The 25,685-nt window shown below is 39.9% G+C and overlaps 1 protein-coding gene across 7 annotated transcripts in view; it reads left to right on the top strand.

Annotated features, from left to right (window-relative positions):
* Positions 1-25,685, top strand: part of myo5aa (myosin VAa) — a 53,840-nt gene that overhangs the window by 2,869 nt on the left and 25,286 nt on the right. For 4 of the 7 annotated variants that reach the window (XM_034579741.1, XM_034579697.1, XM_034579732.1 and 1 more), the window contains exons 1-12: positions 1,826-1,985; positions 12,702-12,812; positions 14,967-15,138; positions 15,297-15,441; positions 16,738-16,894; positions 19,157-19,300; positions 21,776-21,857; positions 23,387-23,494; positions 24,166-24,272; positions 24,659-24,924; positions 25,176-25,257; positions 25,371-25,511. In XM_034579741.1, the coding sequence (XP_034435632.1) occupies positions 1,953-1,985; positions 12,702-12,812; positions 14,967-15,138; positions 15,297-15,441; positions 16,738-16,894; positions 19,157-19,300; positions 21,776-21,857; positions 23,387-23,494; positions 24,166-24,272; positions 24,659-24,924; positions 25,176-25,257; positions 25,371-25,511 (1,548 nt within the window). In that variant the 5' untranslated portion in view covers positions 1,826-1,952. Of the gene's footprint in view, positions 1-1,824; positions 1,986-12,701; positions 12,813-14,966; positions 15,139-15,296; positions 15,442-16,737; positions 16,895-19,156; positions 19,301-21,775; positions 21,858-23,386; positions 23,495-24,165; positions 24,273-24,658; positions 24,925-25,175; positions 25,258-25,370; positions 25,512-25,685 lie in introns of those variants that run through there. The other 3 variants (XM_034579688.1, XM_034579716.1, XM_034579707.1) reach the window with 2 other exon arrangements.

The following is a 25,685-nucleotide window of genomic DNA, read 5'->3' as shown; positions in this document are numbered from 1 at the left end:
TCCTAAATATTTCACAAACGTACGATGTAGAGTCCTACAGAAAGGATTTGCCTGTGATTGCTCTTCAGACAGCTGTGATCTGTCTGTAACAGTAGACTGTCAGTCATTCGCAGGAGTTGGTAGACTGTGTAGTTTGTACTTTTTCACAGTCAGCTCATCTTCATATATTCTATGTAGACATGAGAGTGATATCGAAGTATTACTTTATGTCACAAAACATTTCCCCATGATTTTGTGTCCATGATGATTGAAACACAGCACTTAAAATATATTTATGCTGCAAGACAAACACCTTCAGTACAACCAAATCTCGAAGTGAAAATTGAAATCAACAACAAGTTTTCATAAACTACAAATCAACCCCTATACTCTATATTGGACCTATGGTCACATAATGGTGGCAGCTGTGGCTCAGGAAGTAGAACAAGTTGTCTACTAATCAGAAGGTCGGTGGTTTCGATCCTCAGCTCCTCCTCCAGTGTTGAAACCCAAATTGCTGGTTGGACTAGAAAATAGTGTCCCTCTACCACAGTGAGACTTTTCACAAACACCTGCGGCTGCAACACTGGCCATGAGTGTGCCTCTGACTAACTGAACGGTCAGTTTCATTCATAGTGAGACTACATGACATGAACATCTGGTCATCAATAGTAAAAGTCTTCCCAAAAACTAATAATAACATTTGAATGATAGAATGATTTCAAGGAGAGCTGGCTTAAGTTCATATCTGATTGAATCACATGATAAAAAGCTGCTGTAAAAAATAAAAATCATATATTTGTTTTGAAGATTTTTAACCCCCAGCCTTAACAATATAGATTTTTGTCGTCAAAGCCGATACTGATATTGGAGAGTAAAAATAGAGATGGAAATTATTTCAAACCTTTATGACAAATAAATTTAATTTAGGCTTGATATTTTACACTTAACCCATAAACTTTATTATAAATAACTATAAATAAAAAGAAAAAACACAAATACAACAATATATAGAACTTGAATTAGGAAGATAACATAAATGTTTATCTTGTTTGGATTGTTTATTCTGTAAAATAGAAGTTTGCAAACATAACCACTGATACCAACGTCTGTGAAAGGCTCATATCTGCCTATTTTATTGGACAAAAGGAGAATCAATCAGGATCTAATTCTCAGCTGAAAAAAATTCAATTTGAAATCTGAATACATTTCATACTACCATATGAGTTTATTTAGCTATGTAACAGAAAAGTTAGGTTAGCATTAGGTGGTGAATCTTACATTATCTAATGCCTGTGGTTATGTTTTATTTTCTCCTCGCTCTAATTTAGAGCATGTGCATTAGATTACTGAGATAACATGGTTAAAGTAATTCTGCAGTCCTCTTATATATGCTCACAAGTAGTCATTGGCTTTCCAACACAGATGGACACACAAAGGCAGACGCACAGAGAGCTAGGCTGAATGTTTATGACGATATAGAGATTCCAAGTATTATGATGTTTTAGCGAATGTAACAGATAGCGAACAGAAACAGATATTAGTTTTTAGGAATTAGAATTAGGAATCAAAGACTTAGCTCTTCTCTAAACCACTGACACATGCTCTTATTGTGTGTCTTGTGTCGTCTGTCACACATTTATTTGAAGTAATGTCTGTGGTTTTTGGGAAAAGTGGTGTTTGCTCGCTGTTGAGCGTCTGACTGCTTCAGAACTCATGTGATAGAGGAGGGAAGCTCACATGCGTGATAGACATCATGAATGGCCAGTCATCTGTCACAGGGTGAGGAACTTTGGGGAACGTCAGTGAGCGCTGCTCATTTCTGCAGATACAATGGAACGGTTTCATCCCCCAGCGAGTTCTGGAGCTCAGCGATCGATCAGTTAGTGTCTTGACTTGTGGCGCATGTGGCTGGAATCATCCAGAAACCAGCGGACTCAGAGCATGAGCTAGAGGCTCCATATTGAGACAAGATGAACCGGGAGTTGGAGTATATGTTTGTTGAAGTAAGTTTTTGCTTTTATGTTTTTAATTTCCTATCCCATTCCTTCATTGATTAATTTAGTAGATATATAGCAGATACAGTATGAGATATGTGAAACTGTTAAAGAAGAATCAAATCAAACAGAAGAGCTACTTTCTCTTTTTGGCTCATACAGTCTGCAGATATGTGACGAGTGGTCTGTAAGTTTTGTTCTTGAGTTTGGTGTCTCTCTAATGGGGGAACATGGAGACCCGGTCCTGACATACCCTTCTTCAGGATTCATCTGTTATGTCACTGAAATCAGTATAAGAACTTTCCATTAGCAACAAATCAGATTTTAGCCTCAATCTGGCCAACAACTCGATCTTTGTTTCACTGTCACAGTACGTAACATATCACACCCGTACATGTGGATACAGGGTGGAACATTTGTGTTGCAGGGGCTTGTGCTTTAGCTTTTCTATCATCTGTATTGCTGTTGTTGGTGGATTTTAGTTCCAGCATTAGAGCTAACATTTGAGTGTCCCTCATTTAGGGCTGGGTTTTCTGATTACAATCAATTGGTCTCCTATCAAATGATCCAATCCTGAGATCAAACTTTTAGTATATTTATATGTAATGGAGCTTTAACCATGTTGTAGTTGGTGTAGCCATCCTTCTGCAAGGAGATCTGTCCATGCGAGACATAAAACATGGCAGAAGCTGTTCCACTGAAGGTAACGGCAGGTCCACACGCAGATGTCTGGTCCTATATAAAAACTCTGAAGACAGTGAAGAGCCGGACAAGAGCAAAGATAAATATGAAAGATGTGCATATAGGAGGTGAAATACATAATACCACATATCTCTGAAACTGTTTAAAGAGACATCACTGTTATCTGGAACAAACTCCATTGAAGAACATCCAGTTCTCCATGTTCACATGTGGATATGTGGTTGAAAGCATGGTGATGGCTTCCGAAGCCTCATTAATTAATAGAACCTCGCTGCGTTTTACCGACATGTGAACAGTTCAGTGAGGTTGTCCCAAACCTGCAGAAGTGAAACAAAGCATCGCACCACACACAGTGGAATTATTTAGAGTTTATCCCTACATGATTGCAGAAAAGCTTTGTTCGAGAATCACAGCAAAGTGTGAAACAGGGTCAAACAATTGATTTAGTTTTAACCTATTTAGGGTTTGTTGACTTGAGCTTAGTGTCTCTGCACCAAACCCTCTGCACTCATATTGAATCAAAAATTAATAGTATATAATATTTTATTAATGCACCAGGTTAGAGAGTTCCTTGTACATTTTACAGTTTTACTCGTCTGAGAATCTTTTCACATACATCAAAATAAGTTTGGTAACTGAAATATCCCAAACTGAATCGGAAACAAATCAGGTAGAATCTGAAAACAAATGAGATTTCAAAGGGAATTAAGACGTTGTGTAACAGAATTGAATCCATCCGTGTCTGATATCAGAATTTATTCCTTTTGTCTGCAATAAACAAACTCAGCTGTTTGCTGACACGTGTCTCCATTCTGCCTCCCTGACATAACCTGCACAAGTGAAGGTATCAGCTCTGACTAAACTAATGTGATTAGGTGCTGGGCAGCATCATAGCTTCTTAGTAAGAGACTCTGATCTCTGGCAATCACTGGCACACTACTTGTGCCGAGAGCCAGTGAGTTAGGGAAGATCATCGGGTGCCGTGAGACTATTGAGGGTCCTCCCTACCCAACTCTCCAGCGGGGACTAAAGTCTCTAAATCTTGGCGTCATGCTGCGTCTACCCAGCTGAGCAGAAAAACAGCAGATTCTCACATGAGGGGCATCATGTGACGAGGCTTCTGCAGTCTGAGACTCCATTGACCGCTTTACTGAGTATGTGAGCAAAAACACTTCTCACATTCCACTGCAGCGGCCTAGATAGCTGCCGCTACCAGCCTGTGTTTTAAAATGTTAAGGTTTCCACTTGATTCACGTTTATGATTTGTATGATCTTTTTCTGAACAGTTAAAAAACAATTTCATTCTCTAAACGAGTAAATTTTTGCAGAAAGTTAAGCCACATGGATGAATAAGTAGATCATGATGAGACCTTTATCATTTCTGTAGCTATAAGAAGAGTCACCTTTTTTAAATCAGTACAGAGATAGCATACAGTATATTTACAGGTAAATTGGTGAGATAAGCATTTAGAAAGGAGACCTACAGTTTGATAAGTAGGAGAAAACCCTGTGAGAGTTCAGAGGAGGCACAGCAGGCCAGGGCCACTCCGGTCCAGCAGTGAAAGCTCAGAGCTCAGTATTAGCAGGGTGAAGTCTCTCTAATCTGCTGTTGACTTTGTGCAGATTTGTAAACACTTCACCTCTCCCTGCAGTCACACTCTATATCCCCCACACACACACATAGAGTACACTGCACGCACGCACGCACGCACGCACGCACGCACGCACGCACGCACGCACGCACGCACGCACGCACGCACCCACACCCACACACACACTCCCAATGCCCTGATCTTTGTGACCTCTAAACCTCCCTCATCCAACATCCTTCAGTATCAGGAATGATCCGACACCCAGAGGTGTTGCAGGAGAAACAAGAGCCAAGGGGATTTGTAATAGAAGAAATGAATACGACTTTCATGTTACCTGCTGAAATGTGAAGAGTTGAAAAGAGCATGTCCTGGCAGTCATCTTTCTTTTATATTCAGAGATTACAACCATCTTTGGGCTCCACATTGTGGCATGCATCTTTGGATGAAGTCAGTTTAATCTCATATCTTTTGTTGAAATAAGATGCTATTGATTCTCCTCTCTTTCTTTCGGATACTTGCAAAAGTCAATGTGCAGCAGCAGCAGCGTGCTAACCTGTAGTCATATGTAAGTGAAATGAAATCGCGGTGTAGTTGACTGAAATAAGATTATCCAGTGTTAAAACCTGAGCTAGCCTAATCAGCTCCTGATCCTTTGTCTCAGTTAAACCAGGATTAGCATCCGTCCAGTCTTGTACCTTTTAGAAGCAGCCTTTTCCTGCTGTGAACTGACCTGCTACTGTGAGGAAGGACGAGATACATTAAGATGATAACAGTAGAAATGTTCTAATACCCTTTTTTCCAATCCTGATACAGACTGCAGTACCTGAACTTTGCATATTTGCATATATACCGAGTACAGCTCTGATACCTGTGCAATTTATAAAAAAAAAAAAAAAAAAAAAAAAAAAAAAAAAAAACTAATAAAACACATTTAAATAGCTGTATGCTACTAACCTTGTCTGGAAGTGATGATGTTATCATTGTTCTATGGCCTGGCTGAGGTTAAACCCTTTGAAAGACCAATACATACAAAGAATGAATGTCATAGAACGTCTTTTATAATTGTTTATTGTTATTATTGTAGTGTATTCCTAGATAAATAAATGTAGGAATAAACAACAGTTTCTCCTTTAAATAGCCCGAAATTGTATTACATACAGTGCACTTCACTGTTTTACCTAACTGGCTAATTCTACCCAGCCTGCAATCACTTCTTCTTCGCTGCTCTAAATACAGTACTTTCTTGGGGAAAGAAAATTACAGTTTGATTTTGGTAAAACTAATTTACTTTAAAGACGTGGTATCAGATCTGTGCATAAAGATTCATGTACTCGCTGATATGTTATATTTTATTTCATCTTTGTACTGACCATAGGTAATATTTGTCAAAGAAATGATTGATTTTGGCTACAAACGGTTTGGCCCTATGATTGATCCACATTATAGGGACACTGACGATTTAATTCATCACGAGGAGTCGGCCAATAAAAACAGTTGCATAATGTCCTCTGTGGCTCCGATGGTGATTTGTGAAGTCTGGGAAAATAACCCTGACCAGGTCCCATTGATGTCATCAGGTTCATCTCAGAATCAACCGAAAAGAGTAGGCGCCTCTATTGAGTTGCATTTAAAGCTGCAATGATTGGTTGATAATTGATTAGTCAGTTGGTCATTTATCAAGCAAAAAAATCCAAACATTTGCTGGTTCGTGCTTCTCAAACATGACGATTTGCTGATTTTCACTGTTTGGGTTTTGGGCGGTTATTCAGACACAATAAGACAACAAAGACATCAGCTAGAACTTTCATTGTAAAGGCCCAAGAGGCTAATCAAGCAAATTAGTGGTAAATCAATCAATTATGATAATATGTTTCTGTTGCAGTTGCATTATGTCAAATCTTAGCTCCAGGGTTTTTTCAATATTAACCACAAGGGTGTAAAAGTCTGAATATCTTTGCTTTTGCTGCTTTAGTTTTGATCATTCTTTGTTGAGCCTGTCAATTGTGATTTGCTCAACTTAATGGAAGTTCAATAGTAAAATGCTGGAGTTTATTCTGACCAGATCAGAAGTCACAATTCTTCCCTGCCTGCCCCTGGAGGGAAAGGAAAGCAATTATATGCTCAGGCCAGGATCACACTGAATACATTGAAGAGCATCTGTTACTGAGCGGATGCAGATCAGAGCTCAATGTGTTGCATTGTTTTCATGCATTCCCCCCTAATTGTGATGGTGCATATGCTTGTCTTATTTGAATGTCCTTCTTGAGCTCTGCAGTGTCTGCACACTGTTTATATCAATAGAAATCCATCACATAAAAATCATGTGACCACTGCATCAGTGTTACCCCGCCCAGCGCGCTGACAAACAAAAATACAACAAGATGTATAATGACTGAAGAATAATGCAAACCACAATGTGACCTTAAAAAAGTCAGAGAGAGAGAGAGAGAGAGAGAGAGAGAGAGAGAGAGAGAGAGAGAGAGAGAGAGAGAGAGAGAGAGAGAGAGAGAGAGAGAGAGAGAGAGAGAGAGAGAGAGAGAGAGAGAGAGAGAGAGAGAGAGAGAGAGAGAGAGAGAGAGAGAGAGAGAGAGATGTTGGGCGAGGTCAATGCAGAGACACTTCAGACATATGATTTCTGATGTCATGAATGATGTCACCCTTAACACACCAACCAGGTCATCATCCAACTCTCTGAGACGCAGACTCTGACTCATCACATTTCACTCTCCATTTTTCAGACGCTCCCCTTTTTCATCTTGTGTTTCATGGTGGAGGATGATATGATGTGTCTGTGTCTGAGTTTCATCCTTCATTTCTCCTCTATTTACTCAACCCAAATATGGTTCATTGCCTCTGCAGCTGCATTGTATCATTGTCTGTCTTTTTCATCCCATTCTCAGGTACACAGACACACACGCACGACTGTACATGCAAACACCTTCACATGTTTCACACATCACTAGGTGTCAATCATGAATTAGTTAACGCTGACATATGCCACCAATCAGCACGTTTTCTTTTTCTTTCCTCATAGTGTGTGTTTGTGCCTGTTTGCCTGTTTGCCTGTTTGCCTGTGGGCATGTGGATAATTATCAGGATCTTGAATTCTGCTCAGTAGCACAGTGATGTCTCTGTGAGGTGTGATGCTGCTCAGAGCTCAGTGTAGCTATTTTTAGCCTTGGTCCTCCCCCTCCATCACGCCCTCTATGTCACTCTCCCTCTCTCTCTCTCTTTCTCCCGTTGCTAGGAGGCTGTCCCAGAAGCCAGCCTCTTGAAGGGACCAAAAAGATGAAACGACAAACGAAATGGTGGAATGGGGATGGGGAGGGGTTACAGAGTTTATTTTCTTTCTTTATTCGAGAGCTTGCTCTAAGTGCAGCCAAACACTTTTGAGCAGGACCAATATTTGAGAGAGGAAATGGTTTGAAGTATAGCTTTAAAAAAGTCTAAATTCGAAATGAGGAAATAAAGCTCTCAAAGACCATAAATAAGAGTCTGCTATGAAGGCTATATTCTAATAATAATAATATAACAATAATAATTTGATAAATCTTTTATTTTATTCAATAAAACAAAATAAAACATATTATTTAACCTCTTAGTTCAATTCAGGCTGACACATTTTAAACCTGATGCCCATAACAATTTTAAAATGAATGATTGGCTCCTGTACTTCCCCCCTTCCCCCTGGCTTGGACTGCCACACACCCTCCTCCAGCCACTGAACATTTGCACTAGACTGTTATTTTTGTATACAATATTACTACTACCTCATTCACTTAATTTCTCATGTTTATCTCACTTACTAACACCACTTATACTTACACCTGCACTTTATATACACATCATATCTACACTACCTACCTCTATTGCTGCTAGTCTTGTATCTATACTGTTCATATTCCATATCTATTTCTTACTGTACATATCTTATTTATTTACATATTCCACTTTTCATATGCACATACTCTGCACTTTTTCTGCTTTTTTTTGCACTTCTGGTTAGATGCTAAACTGCATTTCGTTGTCTAAGTATTTTGTACTCTGTGCAATGACAATAAAGTTGAATCTAATCTAATCTAATCTAATCTAATAACCCCTGAAAGTGAGCTTTGATTAATCTGTCATATTTAATCCTCTGTAATTGGGGGGGAAAGACTTCTCTGATGGATGTTTTACTTGACAGATAACTGAGCTGCAAGCGTTTGTGTTGCACAGACGTGAGGTTGTGATCTGTGGTTTGATCGTGCTGGTTCTTCCTGAGGGTCTTCCATTGTTAGTTGTTTGGCTGTTTGATCTGTACTCAGCTCATCGTCGTACTCTGTGTTTTTCTCTATGCGTGAAGCTTTGGCAGGAGTTCAGGCAGCAGGATCCCTTCATTCACGTTCTGCCTCGTCCCTTTATGACTTAACTTCGGGTGTATCCTCCTGATTTCTCTCCATCATTTCCTCTATCACAATCTCCACATCACCACATCCGACCAATGATCTTTCTGCCTGTCTTTCTCAAACTAGCCTATCACTGGATGCTGTTCTTCAAAAATAATTGCAACCATCTCCTGTTCTGGCAGTGCGTTTGTAGATGAAGAAGTGATCACTGAGGAAGTTCTCCTTCTTGAATCAACAGTGGGCATCTAGAGTCGAATCATTGGTGTTGCCCCTCAACAATGTTTTGGTAAATAAGCTCTAGACACAGATCCAGACATCTTGAGTTCAAGATGTCAATGACAGCTTAAGCCCTATGGCATGGACATGGAGGACTCAGCGCACCTTTCTCTTTTCTGGGGTTTGGCCTTCTACGCCTGTCAACATCTCTCTAAGATAGCGCTCCAGAATCCTTCTGAACAGTGGCCTGCAAGCACTCCAGCACTTCTCGGAGGGTTGAGGTAGACCAGCACTTATTAAAGCTGATAGTGGTTGGTGTATATTCACACGCATATATACACGCAATCACTATCATAAATATGTCATTGACTTCTCTTTTTCATTTCATTAGTAAGAAAATGCATCACTGCCTGTGCTTGCAAAATATCCACCATGTCCATGTGTCTTCTAACCTAATACCAGGGAACGTCTCTCTCTGTGTTCCTCTGCAGGGTGTAATTGCACGGTAGAGGTTGAGTGAGGGGAGACTAACCCACTAATTGATTCCAGATGGCGTCTTTCTCTTAGACAGATAAAAGAAATAGAAATAAAACATGCTTAAGTGGATTGCCAAATATAAATCAGTGGCCATTAATATAGCTTGTAAAGTCTCTGTGTGGGAAACACAGGTCTGTAAGACCGAGTTTTCATTTCCTGTTATAAAACACAGCATTCAGTTCTCTATAGATAGTGTGTGTGTGTGTGTGTGTGTGTGTGTGTGTGTGTGTGTGTGTGTGTGTGTGTGTGTGTGTGTGTGTGTGTGTGTGTGTGTGTGTGTGTGTGTGTGTGTGTGTGTGTGTGTGTGTGTGTGTGTGTGGAATACAATATTATAATAACCTCATACACTTTAGTAATTCCCCATGTAGTTCCTTTTTCTTTCATTATTCTTTACTTTTACCATTACCTCTTCCAAGGAGGTGAGGTGGTTGCACCTGTTTGTTTGTTTGTTTGTTTGTTTGTTTGTTTGTTTGTTTGTTTGTTTGTTTGATCCAAGTGACGGAGTATTACGGCCATGTTGAAGACACTGTTCAACATACAGGGCTAGAAACCTCTACCTACCATCAATGCGTAACAGATAACATGGTCTTAGCCATAAGGCTTGTTTGTATTTGAGGGAACCAGCGAGTACCATTCTAGTTATTAAATTGGTCCTCTGACAGATTTACCTCTGTCTTTTCTGTCTTAGCTGTTACTCAGTGGCAAACCTAAACCGCTCTGCACTTAACCTCACCACACTGATCACGCTTTGTGATATCCCTGCAGTGGTGGAGAGAGAAAGGGATTTGAGGAATTAAAAAAAAAAAATGGGACAGACGGGGGCTCTATGGGGGTTAGAGGTTTGAACATATGACTAACACTTTCAAAAACTTTCACTCAGGTTCTCTGATCACAGATAACCAATTGGTATTTTAGAAGTGAGTGAGTAATATTGCAAATATGAGCATGGGACAAAGACTTCCACTGTTTAATAGGTCTGTTCTCTGAGGCTGTAGCTGCCATTTCACACCACCGCTCGTCTGAATACTGAGACTGTATGCGTAAAGTTTGTGACGATATCATGATTCAGATGATCAGTAGTGAAGCAGTGGACCAAATTAATTAACCAGTGACTCTCCCCTTGTGCTCCACAATAAGGTCTTTCTGCCACGACTCAGTAAGATCGTCATCCGCAGTTTACGTAACGTGGCCTAAAGAAGCCGTGAAATTGTTGTGGGTCCTTCAGAAAGAGACGGTGCTTATTGTCATGTGCTTTGCTTCCCCAAGTACTCATCAGGCAGATCAAGTCGTCTTTACATTTCTGCAGTAGCAGTTTGCTGTATGAGCTTCATATTGGTTTGTATTCAAAAATAAATCAGGCTCATTCGGTGAAAATCCTCCTTCATCTTCAGATTATAATTTAAAGAATCTTAATCCTGTCGTCCTGTGGGTGTGTATGTGAGTGTGGACTCTTGTACTTAATGTGTCTTATGTAGTGCTTAAAAAAACACCAAGATATGTGGTTGAGAATATTTATTGGCTTTCACTGTGAGAGCTTTATTGTAACACAGGTGTTTTCCTGGGTGAAGCAGAAAGTGTTGAGTCTAGAAATTAAGCGTGTCCGTTTAAATGACTGGAGAGATGACCCAGCTATCATGGCTTCTGTAGAGCAGTTTATCCATAAATTGATAATAGATAATAATTGAGTGTATTCAGGAATATAATTGTTCCACATCTGGTTACACTTTTGAGAGACAACTGATGTTCACATATCCCAATCCTGTTTTCTATGGATCATATAATTGTCTATGCTCCATGAATGAACATGATGTGTAATGTTGTTGTTCTACAGCCAGTGTCACACACAGGAATGTGCACCCTCTTTTTCTTTCTTTAAACTTGTAATGTTTTTCTCTCTTTTTATTTTACTTGGCAGTTTGCATCTTGTGTAAGATGTGTGTTCGCATGCTAAAAAAAGCACTAGACAAATTTAATTGCAACTAGATTGGCTCTCAGTAGATTGTGTACCTCCACCATGGCCCAATAATCCCTTTATGAAACCACATTTAAACTCGATTTACATGTCTCGTTCTTTTTTTTCATCAAGATCCATCTTAAATCCATAATAGTGGATTTAATTCCTTTCATCAACTTCCTATTTCCCAATGTTAAAGATATTAAAATTAAAAGATCCTGGATCCACCCCCTGATCCAGATCCACACCAAACTGTAATGGGTTCCTCCTTGACCCATACCACATCCTTACATCAAGTTTCGTGGTAAGCCATCCTGTAGTTTTTGCATAATCCTGGTAAAAAGGGGAAATGCAGAATTCGTTTTGGTAAATTACCCATTTTCAGAATAACATTTTCTCATTTACATCATAGGACCCTTTTTTGCGTGGTGAATGATCCCAGATGAAATAAATGTCAGTTTAAGTCTCAGTTTACTGTTTTATGCACACACACTACTTCCAGACTCGGTTTTCTTAAACCTCTTTTAACTCTCAATTTTATTTGGTCTTGTCTTTCCCCTCAGCTAATGTCAAACATAAGAAAAACAACTTCTGACTGAGAGTCTCTCTCTCTCTCTCTCTCTCTCTCTCTCTCTCTCTCTCTCTCTCTCTCTCTCTCATATTTTCACTGCAGGACTTTTAAGGTCACATTGTGGTTTGCATTATTCTTCAGTCATTATACAGTCAACTCCTATACTTTTAGAGGTAAGGTGTGTCTGTCTGTGCATTTGTCTACATTTGTGAGCCGGATTCCTCAGCCATGTGACTGGCAGTGTTCATCGCTGGTTCTCCACATGTCCGTGATCAGCTGATTACCTCCAGTCACAAGTCCTCAACGGACCTTAAGTTTTATAATGATAGCGTTCTTGCGTGTTGGTTTGTGTGTGTGCGCGTGAGTGAATTTTGTGTTATGATCCAGAACAGCATTCATCCGTTGTGATGAGCTACTTGTTCAACATTTCATTCCCACAACTTCACCGCACTTGACCATTACAAGCCATGTGCTCATGATTGTGGAAACACAGAGCCCAGTGTTTTCTCTGAGGTCAGGAATGAAGTATGAGCAACTGTCCTGTCATTCTTATTTTTATCTGAACTGAGGTAGTAAACTGGGATTGTCTGTATACAATATAAACTGAACCAAAACCAAAAAAAATATTTCTATTGGAAATGTAAAATACCAGCACTCATGGTACTTAGGATAGTTTTTATCTTTCAAGTCCTGTATCACATTTTAACCGAATTATTTTTATTCCCCCCCTCTCTCTGTGTCTGTCTGTCTGTCTGTCTCTCTCAGCGTGCTCGGGTGTGGATCCCCGATGCAGAGGAGGTGTGGAAGTCTGCTGAGCTCACCAAGGACTACAAAAATGACGATGCCTCTCTGCAGCTCATGCTGGAAGATGGAACGGTGAGGATCACTGAAAAATTTATGCTGCATTCAGGCACTACTTGAATGTTACAATTTCCAGAATAGGCAAGTTGGTGTGAGTCGAAATGTGGAAACAACATGGACGCTACAACAAAACTGTGTTGAATTTGACTAACCGGTTTATAACTGTTTCCAGTAAAATATTGTTTTACATCACTTTTTATCTGGTTTACTAACCAAATACTGTATCACAAATTAAATGTTGCTAACGAATCATATGCAATACATGATTTGCACATTAATCAAAAGCTTCTAACATTAACTTTTGTCCACTTGTTTCTTCGTACAAGAAGTCAACAAATTGGCAAGTCGACCTTTAAAATTCAGACTTTCTAACTCACTGCTCTGACTTGAGGGGACGTTCACGCAAATTTATCCCATCACTCCGAAATCACACGAATGCGCTATAAGGGGGGAGGACTCAGTCTCTCCCTCTTTATGCTTTTTTCTTCCTCTCAGCTCTTTCTGTCACTTTCTCTCTCTCTCTCTCTGCCTCAGAGACTTCAAAGCCCTGCGTCTCATTAGCTGCTATTGGTTTTACCATTAGCACTTTCCACAAACGAGACCTGGTTACAAAGACGCCGCAGGGAGCATTTTAAATGTATAGTCGTGGATTTAATTCCTCATCTTAGAATACAAACAGCTACCAGCATGTATTTCTTATTATATATAGGGCGGGCCGGCAGGGCAATGAAAGTATATCAATAATTATTTCAATATAATTTTCATCAAAGGCAAAATAACACAGGTTCAGTGTATATTGATATATTTTTTATGAATTGTACACAGTAAGGAGGTATAACACGCAATTACTCTACTTCAGACTTTTGTTTCGCTTTTAATCAAGTGTTTGTATATAATGAAGAGTTTAAAATCACAACCGACACTCGGGAACAAAAATCAGTCTTTAAACATAATAGAAATAATGAAGTGACATTTATCGTGGTTATTATCGATATACATTTTTTATCATTTATCAGTATAAGTTTTGGCCATATTAGGATATAGATTTTTCAAATTGGATAAGGTTAATTTTTGTAGCTAACTAAAACGTACCGTGTCTCAGTTCACCTGCAGGGCCACCATTGCCACGGTTTTCAACGAAGCCCAATCTATCTCAAAGAGGACAAGCACAAATACATTCTCACAATCTCCCCCAGAGAATATATTCTTTGCATTGCGAAATAACCATTTATTGCATGTTTTTACACTTTTCTATGAAATATCTTTTAATGTGGACTTTGATGCCTTTCCAGATCCATGTGCAGATTCAAATTGTGGGATAGCTGCCGCTGATCAAACAACACAATTAGTCAATTATCTGATCCATTCCTGGAATGAAATGTGTAAAATGTGAGCATGAAAATGTACATGAGGTATGTAGGCTGCTTCCACAGAAAGACAGTGGAACGAAAGCACGGTCAGTTCAACACAGCTTTGAACAACCAAGGTTTTTTATAAGCTGCGGGACAAATCAGTAGCCTATCTCATGATGTTTCTGAGAACATGTTTATGGAATATTTTATAAAATCTTTTAGTGGGTGTGGACATTCTTGTTATTGATTATATAAGTGATTGCCTCTCTGCTGTTAGTCAGTCTTAGACTGACCCAGGAAACTACAGGAGGTTACAGTTACAGACTATCTAAGAAGTCTGTCAAGGGATTTTATCACACAACTTGAATCCACTTAATGTATTAGAAGGAAACGTTTTAACGAACAATAAAAAGGGCATGCCTCTCTCTTAGTTTGGTGAGTATAATGCTCGGTTAAAGAAATATAGATCACATTACTATACTATTACATTTTATACTGTAGCTATAAAAAATGCTTGCGTCTGATTGGCTGACAGCTGTCATATAACTGTAAAAATCATGTATGAGGACACATCAAATATGTTTTAATGTCAGCTTTGGGTCTGAGTTAGTTTTCAGGGTTCTTACACTTGAATATATAATCTGTGGAAGTGCACTCATGAATAAATGTGTAATTTTAATATAAACCATGTAAAATAATAGGTGCCGTACACTTCTCAGGGTCAAATGTGCAATAATCTACCACCTTTTGTTCATTCATAAAACAACATCTGTATCTCTGTTATAACTCTCCCGCGTTGCTTTGGTTTCATCCTCAGAACATTGAGCACAAGCTTGACCCCAAGACCAAGAACCTGCCTTACCTGCGAAACCCTGACATCCTGGTTGGAGAAAATGACCTCACAGCGCTCAGCTACCTCCACGAGCCGGCTGTGCTCCACAACCTCAAAGTCCGCTTCATGGACTCCAAGCTCATTTACACTTACTGCGGTACGAGGAACTCTAACCTGCTTTCATGCGGATAATGAACAACCGATTATTAGCAAAATACAATTCCTACCCTCTCTGTTTGGAAAGTAGAATAACAGTGATACCTGCTTAAGGCCCAGTCCAGCTGCAGGTGAACTTACAGCTTTAATCTGTCATAGGAATCGTTCTGGTGGCCATCAACCCGTATGAGACACTGCAGATCTACGGAACAGACATCATCCATGCCTACAGCGGTCAGAACATGGGAGACATGGACCCGCATATCTTCGCCGTGGCAGAGGAGGCCTACAAACAGATGGCCAGGTTTGTGTGTGTGTGTGTGTTTGTGTGCATGTTACCTGAGCAGCTCTCACTCTGGTCTCCTTGTTGCTCAGCCCTCCCTCTCCCTTCAGGGTTTGTAGGTCAAAGCTGAGACTGAAATAGCCTCATAGTGGTCTCACTGTCTCTCTTTCTCACTCTTTAAATCACACTCACATTTTAACACTGGTGTTTCTCTGCAGGAGCCAACCAGTCGATTGTGGATCCACATGAACATTAACAGGACTGAATAGCAAGTTTAATCAGCGCTCACATCTCTCTCCTTCTATGCTTTACTAATGAAGTGTTAGTTAAAGCTCAGTATGACAGTGCTACTGGCATTGATCTATGTGTGAGAACCTTTCACACAGTGTAGGGCTGTACAATTAATATTATTCAGTCTGTATATTTCATTCTTTGTCTTATTTACATATGAACCCTTCAATTGGGCATAAATTAACCACATCTCAACATATTTTAGGTATATTGTGTTATATTAATATTTTTATTTGAATAAGAATTTAATATTAAGGTAATATTTTCTCCAGTAATATAAATTGTTGTGGTCACAGGAGCATCAAGGTGCTTGGATATGGTCCTGAAGCCTGTTCCTCCCCTCCACCTCATCAGACTACTACTTCTTTCTCAGCTTGTCCTTGATCAGTCTGGTTCACACCATGATATATAACAGCATCTCTCCATTTTAAATGGGTCGAATGTCAGATTATAAGCTTGAAGACACCTCTGATATTAATTAAGGATAATGATCCAATTAAAGTATCACTTTTAATGGATACCAATCTTTTGTTTCTTCTTCTTCTTTTAACTAGAATAAAACTCAGTAGAGCACATACCTATGCCAAGGCCCAACAGTCCCCTTAAATTCAGTCATGCTGCACTGAATACACACACTTTTTCATCTAGACCAATGTATTATTCCCTGGGAATATTACAATGTTGAAAAACGCCCTAACTGGCAATGTTAAGAAAGTTTCAAAAAAAATCCTGGATCTGCACCAAAATTCAATGGGTTCTTTCCTGACCTTTACTACATCCTTTCACCAAGAGTGTAACAATAAATTCAGGTGTTTTTGTGTAATCTTGCTTACAAACAAACAAACCAAGCAACAAATGGACTGGGGTGAAAACGTAAACTCCTTGGCAGAGGTAACACCTTCCAGCAACAATAGGAAGGACTGTGAGGTGTAAGAGTACCAGCTCAAACAGTTGCACCACACTATTTTACAGTAATTCATGATACTCACAGTTTTCTTCTGTCACTTGTGTTTTTCATCTTGTCAGGGATGAGAGGAACCAGTCAATCATTGTGAGCGGGGAGTCTGGAGCAGGAAAGACGGTATCAGCCAAATACGCCATGAGATACTTTGCAACAGTCAGCGGCTCCGCCAGTGAAGCCAATGTTGAGGAAAAAGTCTTGGCTTCCAACCCCATCATGGAGGTGAGAACTTGGATTACCTTCAGTTTTATATCAACCCTTGTTCCTATGGAAGTAAATATAAATATACTGAAAATATAAAACAACAAACATGTTTTCTAAGCATTTATTTCCAATTTGTGTTGTTGTTGTTGTGATCCACTTTGTAAAAGCAGCACATTTAAAATGACAGGTCATAACTCTCACAGGAAATCTGTTGTACATGAAAGGAATTACTGTAGATCAGCCCCCCTCCATCCAAAATGCTGTCGTCAAAGTGGAAGTCTTGCATCTTTTTTCCTGGCATTTTGTGTGGAGATGCATGTTTCCTTGGCTTAATTACTCAACAGTATGCTCTAAAGTAAAGTTGTTTTGTGAATGATGTTGTTTGTGCTTCTCTTCTGCCTTTGTCTGGCATTTTACTCTCCTCCTCTCTCCAGCCCTCGGGTGGCTCTCTCACTGTGATAACACACGTCTTATCCTTAAAGGGATAGTTCACTGAAAAATGAAAATTCACTCATTATCTACTCACCACTCTCCACAACTGTGTTGTGGACTCAAACACTTCACTCACCCCTCCATCGGCATAGGGGTGAGTAGATAATGAGGGAATTTTAATTTTTCAGTGAACTATCCCTGTGTATGTCCTCCTACAGAGTCATAAGGACTGGAGGGGTTGGAGAACCCTCCTGTGCCCATATGCCACTACACCCTCCTCCCTTGCACCCCGCTCCACCTCCTGCCATCCCCCACACCACGTTTATCCTTCCTCACCACTCAAGACTCTCCTCCTCCCAGCCACCACTTTCACCTTTAGCCAATCAGAGACGAGCTGACAGAAATGAATAGAAAGCTTTCTTTATGTCGCAGTGATGTCACTCCGGTCTTTAAGCCTGGATGCAGGGCAGATGGTTGCGTCAGCCTTTTCAATATTACAAAACCCTATGTGTGCATAACTGCAGGTGTGTGCGTGTGTGCGTGTGTGCGTGTGCGTGTGTGTGCGCTCAGCTGATGCAGGCAGAGACTGGAATACCTGCTCTGCTGAAAGACGCTTTGTCTGCAGGGCAAGATTGTGAACAACTGTTTGGCCCTAACTCAGCAAGAGCCCTCTGTGTTCACACACCATTTACTGTGGTCTAGCTGATTTCTGTGGGTGTGGGTGTGGGTGTGTGTGTAGCCCCACCCGTCTACTGACAATTCTTAGTGGGTTCATTGATCAGTCCTGTATATATAACTCAGGCTGCTGACTGCAAATGATTTGTCTGCAGACGTTTAGTACAGTAGCTCAGCAGAAAACGTCTGCCAACATATAATGGATGCAGCTCTTGTGCATGCGTGTCGAGATGGAAGGAGATCCATTAAGACATACTAGTGCTTTGTCCAGTGCTGACCATCCTAATGAACTGCAGTCTACTACAGGTTGTCGTAACAGACTGAGACATTTTAATGTGTTTTAGAATATGGTGAATATAAATTTTAAATATCTCTGTCACTGCATATACCGTACAGTTTAACATTTGCGCAAATAAGAGTTTTCTTTTAGATGATAATTAAATGAGAAAATGGATACTCCTTACAGGTCTTCTCTCTACTACCAGTAACTATCTTAAAAATAGAAACAGGAAGAAACAATGATAATCTTGTTTGTTTAATCCAGACAAAAACAGAAATACAATAACCACTATGTGGTTTGAGGGGGATAATGGGACTTCCTGGCAGCGACAAGACTTCTGGACAAGAAAAAGTCTGGATTTTGTTTCTTCAGACCGAGGCAGGCTTTATGTTAAATTAAGCTAACTGCCAGGTATAGCTTCAAGTTTACCCTACAGACATGAAAGTGAGTGGTATGGATACTCATATAAAAAGAAAGTGAGGGTTGTAGGGGACTGGAGCCAATCCCAGCTGACATTAGGTAAGAGTCACATTCAGACCAATGGCCAATTTAGAATCTCTGATTTAACCCTGTGTGTTTTTGCGATGGCGGGATGAAGCTGGAGTACACAGAGAAAAGCAGAGCAGACATGGGGTTTCTGTGAGACGACATAATATTCCCCAAAGGGTTCAACTATTGTTTAAATCATTGTGAAACAGCCGTATTATCTCTAAAAGATATAATTGTTGCCTCCTTGTACATTTTGCTTTACCTCCGCTTTCATAACCACAGGTAAAATTGCCTTTCACTCTACTGCTGAGGTCTTCTGCAACAACTGGAACTAACCTTTCTGCTCAGTCGAGTTAAAATCAAAGTGCTTTTAAATCAACTTTTATTTTTCCTCTGTCACTCAGGCCATCGGAAATGCAAAGACCACCAGGAATGACAACAGCAGTCGGTTTGGCAAATACATCGAGATCGGCTTCGACAACCGCTACCGTATCATCGGTGCCAACATGAGAACGTATCTGCTGGAGAAATCACGAGTGGTCTTTCAGGTAAACGCACAATTGCACATCCGGGTTTGCATGAACGCACATACACATGGCTTTGTTTGGATGTGACTTAATTCCTTCTGCTCGTTACAGTCTAATACAACTGCCTCAGGCGTCATAGACGAATGAACAAAGTTAACCTTTGCACACGCCTACATTTTATTCTGAACTCAGCATAACACTATATACTGTAGTTAAATAGCCCTCACCTACATTTAGCTGTGTGGTGACAGTGTTGTCAAAGCTGTCTAAAGTCACAGTAGCGTTGTTGTCTTCTTCTGCCACATTACCTGGGTTAATTATAGCCAGTTTCCTTCCTGCTCAGGTGTCCTCGTGTGTGTTCTTGAACATGTTGTTCAGGGTCACACACAAGCTGATCTCACGCTCTGGCTTCTTGCAGGGTTATACTGTAGGTAAAAGAGAATTTCCTGAAGGGTCTGAGTATCATCTTGATTTGTTATGTTATTTGTTAAGATCATTCTAGTTTGTCCAACTTGAAACACACTTTAAGGTCCCTGGCTGCCTCAGTAATGTGAGTTAACTTATTTTTTTAGCAAACCAAGTTCCCTGAACTTAAGAAAGGTTAAATAAACAGAGATATCAAGGTGAGTTGACTGTAACAGTCGTTACAGGCAGATTTGCTTTTTACTTGATATCTCCTAAGTATAAAGAGTCAGTTCCTCATGTTTCATGGACCTGAGTCAGTTCATACACACCAGGAAAGGTTTTTTCTTAAATGTGCAGGAGTAGGGTCTGAATTCAATACAAATTTTCATCATGGTTTTCACACAGTTTTTTTCCTTTTGTTAAAACAACCATGAGTTACCATTGCGTGTTGTTGCTTTAGTGGAATCAACTAATTTATTTAACTTATCCTTTTATGGCATCTGACTTATAATACACTGATCTGAGATGTTTTTCCTGTATGAGCCTTTAAAGCCTGCCAGCAGTAACGTCACTGTACACTACAGCTATGGGTTTGTTAGCTGACATGAGGATTGAGTTGTTGCCAAAATCTATGAGTTACAGCCTGATTAGTGCAATTATATAAAAAAACATTCTGATTTTCAAAATGACACTGTATTAGTAGCACTATTAGATTTTGATTGGGTGTGTTGGAAATCTGTGTGTGTGATGTAAGTTCACAAGTTCAGTGTTTACCTGAAATGTAAGACAACTGACTCTTTCAAATCTTAGTTCTGTCACAAATTGAAATGGTAAACTAGAATGGCACTCAGTAGAGTGTAAACCTCTTAAAGGCCAAAGGCTCTCCTTATATAAACACATTTAAATGTGTTGGATCAGGATTTTTATTTAGATCTGCACCAAATTGCACATATTCATTAATATCAGTCCCCTAATATATGTCTGATTTCTTATTTTGAGATCCATTAATAGTTCTCTGGGAAATTGGCCAAAATTTCCCAAAACTGCACACAAACACAACTGCAAAGAAATGCAGGATTGTGATGCAAAATGGTACTGGCTTCCTGTGGCTGACTGTAGAGTCCTTTCTGCACATGCACAGACAACACATGTGACAACAGCCATGTGACATAATCTGAAGTATCAAACTTCTGGTAACATGCTGGACAAGATATTACTCTGTTCTCCCAGTTAACCTTTCGCAACACTACATGTCACCAGATGTAGATAATCAATACTTTTAATTTGCGATCTTGTGATTGAACTTTTCAGTGATTTGTATCAGCTCACTGAATAAATCCTGCTTTTATCTTTCTATTTCTATTCTATGCAGGTATGTTTATGTTGGTTCACTAGGGGAGAGAGTAGGGCAGAGTCGAGGAAAAGAAAAAAAGATTTTATTTCCACGCATGCACGCACACACAAACACACACACACACACTCTATTGTCATTGACAACTCTGTTGAGGAACGAGGAAGTTCCTCCTCACATTTTTCACATACTTGTCTCCAGTACCACCCTTTTTACAGGTGTGTGTGTGTGTGTTTGCTTGCATTCTGTGTTTGGGTGTAGGAGCACCAATGTAGGACGCAGGTAGCAGACTTCAAATCTTGATGGATTTCACATTTTGTTCCCAGCTTCACAGCACACTTATAGCACACCCTTTTAATTTTTCTTTTTTTATTTACACAGAAAATTAATCTGTAGCTAAAAGTTTATTGGCCAGTTTTATCCATTTACAATATGATCCGTCAGGTGGAGAGCAGGTGGATCACATGTTCTTAGTATGTTGTGGGAAATGTGAGTGTGGTTTGGTCTGACTGTCTGACTGTTGGGGTGCCCTTGAGCAAGGCATTAAATTGCCAACTGCTTCAGTTGAGCTTCCAGATGTTAAACTGTGTAATTATAAAGCAGATGATGAAGTTTACTTTCACTGCATGAATGTGGGTTGAAAAAAAGAGGCAAAGGCTTGTGATAAGCACCAAATATGTGAAGGACTGATGTATAACATCCATGTGATGTATTCAATTAAAGTTCATTCTTTATTCCAGGCGGATGAGGAGAGGAATTATCACGTCTTCTATCAGCTCTGTGCATCGTCACATCTGCCTGAGTTCAAGAATCTGAGGCTGAGTAAGTCTCTACACACACACACACACACACACACACACACACACACACACACACACACACACACACACACACACACACACACACACACACACACACACACACACACACACACACACACACACACACACACCCCCACACACACACACACACACACACACACCAAACATACATACATAGAGCACGATTAAACATTAACCATTAACTTTAAGAGTGAATTCACACTACAAGCATTACAAAAACAGTGGCTGGAATTTTTTTCACTTTTGTGCATGTTTGCTATTATTTAATATTATATGTTTATTTTATACACATTTAAATTCAGTTCCAGATGTTTATTTATATCTGCACCAAATCGCACACAATAGTGTCAGATTTCTTTTTTCATTAAGATGGATGAATTAACAAAAAACTTTGAAAAATGCCCTATCTCGCAATGTTAGAGAAAGTGGGGTAAAAAATCCACATGATCTGGATTACCACCAAAAATGAATAGGTTCTTCCTTGCTGCTGTCATTTTCATCAATTCTCACAATTGTGCACCTACTTGTGAACGGGTGTCATTCATCAGACTGAAACCAGCAATTTACAAAACGTTTGTGCAGTAATGTGTTTAGTGTGTACACATACAAATAAACAAGCCTCAAAGTAAAAGTAAGACAAGTTGAGAATAAGAAGATTTTTTAGTTTTCACTAGTGAAGCTCTGATTGTTCCTCACAGCAGGAAAACTGCCAGAACTCTGAAGATCCATCATCCCACTGACGGGCTCAGCCAAGCAAAAACAATTAAAGTGTAATTGCTGGTGTTTCTGGATTTATGTATTCCCCTTAGAGACACATTTAAACTGCATTACCAGCGTGAAATGATCCTGCTGAGGGCCCGAGAAAGAGGAGGTATAAACCCCTCCCACCCTCCACATCTCCCAATAAATAATCTTCAGTGACCACATCGAGGTGTCTGAAACTCTCTGCCGTGTATCAGATCACTTAAGACGCAGCAAACTCATTGACTGTGTGGTTGAACAAGCTCTCATTCAGAGCGCTCCCACTGTGGACCTGCACCTGCTCACCCGAGTCATGACACACACACACACACACACACACACACACACACACACACACACACACACACACACACACACACACACACACACACACACACACACACACACACACACACACACACACACACACACACACACACACACACACAGCTGCTGTCTTTTCCTCTCCTGCGGACTTCCTGGCTCAGTAAATGGAGTGGTTGTCAAAGCCAAGTCAGTGCCTCTTGTTGCCAGGCAACGGGTCATGCCTTAATTCAGAGAAAAGTGTATATGAAGAAACTCTGGTTAATCAGTTTTTTAAATAGAAAGTGTTAATTTTACGTGTGTGTGTGTGTGTGTGTGTGTGTGTGTCGGTCAGACAGTATGGAAATTGGCTCCTTTCTGAATTCACTTATCTGTTAGAATTTGATATCTCAGACATGATGGTGATTTCTTAAATTCATTTACTTTCTCTGTCTCTCCATTCAGGCAGTGCAAACAACTTCCTGTACACAAGGCAGGGCCGCAGCCCCGTCATCGACGGTGTGGATGACACCAAGGAACTTTGCACTACTCGCAATGCCTTCACGCTGCTCGGTAAAAAAACACATCACACTCCTCTACGTGCTGGAATTTGTAACCCAAGAGTCTGATCATGTACATATAAGCACCAGGCAAGAAACTTTAGTGTTGAATGGGAGAATCTTTCAGGATATTAACAAAAGATTAAGTCACTCAGATATTGGATTGTTTTTTTTTTTAACCCTGAGTGGTAGTTTGACTTTCAGTAATTGTCAACAACAACGCACACATTACAGACAATAAATAAGGCAAAATGATAAATACTGAACAGAAATATATAGACATACAGTGGGCATCATCACTTTGAAATTGCAATGAAATGGAGAAACACTTCAAGTCTGTTGGACCTTGTTAAAATGTGTCTGCAGGAGCCATAACTCTGGGTGAAGAGGGTGTTTGCATTTGCCCTTTGAGTGGCTCCAACTTCTTAACATGTCCAAGGTTGTTTAAGTTAGTGATGAAGGTGTTCTTCCAGAATTTTGCAATCTTACCTAGCATGTTCTTATTAGCAACACTAAAGTTACAAGACCAGCAGATCACTTTAAAAGCTAAATTTTAGAATATAGGACAAAGAAAGGAAAATGAAAGGACTTTCAGAAGTGATCTGTCAACATTCTCAACTTCCTCAGTTCTAAGTGTCAGTGTAACCTGATTGTCTGTCCGTGTCTGTGTGTGTTGGTCTGCAGGTATCAATGAGTCCTATCAGATGGGCTTGTTCCAGGTTTTGGCTGCGATTCTTCATCTTGGAAACGTGGAAATAAAGGACAGAGATTCAGACAGCAGCATCATTGCTGTGAGGATAATGTGTATTATTCAGTACTAGCTGTCACTGTCTGACTTTTGTTAACCAGTTATGTAATATTTGGCATAATTTATGAACATTTTCAGCTATGGTGAAATTGAGTTTTAGTTTTGGACGTTGTTTCAGTCTTTATTTGAAGACATGTCCTCTTGTCTTTTCTGTTCTCCTGCTCACAGTCACATTTTTTTCAGTTTAGTACAAAAGTGAATTTGACTTAGCTGACCTCCGTGACTCATGTTAACAAAAAGTGCTGCATTCATTTCCACTCTATTTCCTCTAGTTCTGCATTAAACAGCACTCAGTTGAAACATCTACATGCTGCTGACATGAGATAATCCACTTCCTGTTAATTACTTAAATCTCTTCTTCTTCTTCAGCCCAACAATAGCCACCTGACAGCGTTCTGCGAGCTGGTGGGCGTGACCTACCAGGACATGTCTCAGTGGCTGTGCCACAGGAAGCTGAAGACGGCCAACGAGACGTATATCAAGACCCTCCCTCGTCTTCAGGCCACCAACAACCGAGACGCGCTCTCCAAACATATCTACGCCAAGCTCTTTAACTGGATCGTAGGGCACGTCAACAAGGCTCTGATCACTAATATCAAACAGCACTCCTTCATTGGCGTCCTCGACATCTATGGGTATGACGCCTCTTTGTCAGTCAGGGATTAGTTTCTGAAGAGTAATGAACTAATACATTATCATATACTCAATGGTTTAATAAAATAGTAAGTCAATTTAACTGTCACTGTAAATTTCACAGTCTGTCCCACCAAATAACTCCAGTCAATCCAATAATTTGCCCAAATAGTTAATAAATTTGACCTAATAATTAAGTTAACCTTGTAAAAGGTTTGATCGGCTGGTTTCATCCACTCTTCTCCCTCACCAGGTTTGAGACGTTTGAGATCAACAGCTTCGAGCAATTCTGTATCAACTACGCTAATGAGAAACTCCAGCAACAATTCAACATGGTGAGCAGCGTGTGTTTATTCTGTTGGACTGCACTTTATAGTCACTGATGTAAAATGTTAGATTCTGTTTATTAAATGCAGGTATGTATGCGTGTGTTTGTGTTTGTGCACAGCACGTGTTCAAGCTGGAGCAGGAGGAGTACATGAGGGAGCAGATCCCCTGGACTTTGATCGACTTCTACGACAATCAGCCCTGCATCAACCTCATAGAAGCCAAGATGGGAATCCTGGACCTGTTGGACGAGGAGTGCAAAGTACTTTTGATATAGTCGGCTGAAATATATACATTTTTGCAATTGACTTTTTTGACGTGTTTTTATAGTTCTGTGTAAAACAATAGAGTTTAGACAGATCGCTCATCGTCTTAAAATCGTATCTTTAATCTGTCTTTTAACAAGAGTATGCTTTGGCATGAGAACTATACAATT

This window comes from Hippoglossus hippoglossus, chromosome 3 (genome assembly GCF_009819705.1).
Source record: "Hippoglossus hippoglossus isolate fHipHip1 chromosome 3, fHipHip1.pri, whole genome shotgun sequence".
Classification (NCBI taxonomy): Eukaryota; Metazoa; Chordata; class Actinopteri; order Pleuronectiformes; family Pleuronectidae; genus Hippoglossus; species Hippoglossus hippoglossus.
Note: the sequence above shows the minus strand (reverse complement) of the source record. Positions and strands in the feature narration are given on the sequence as shown.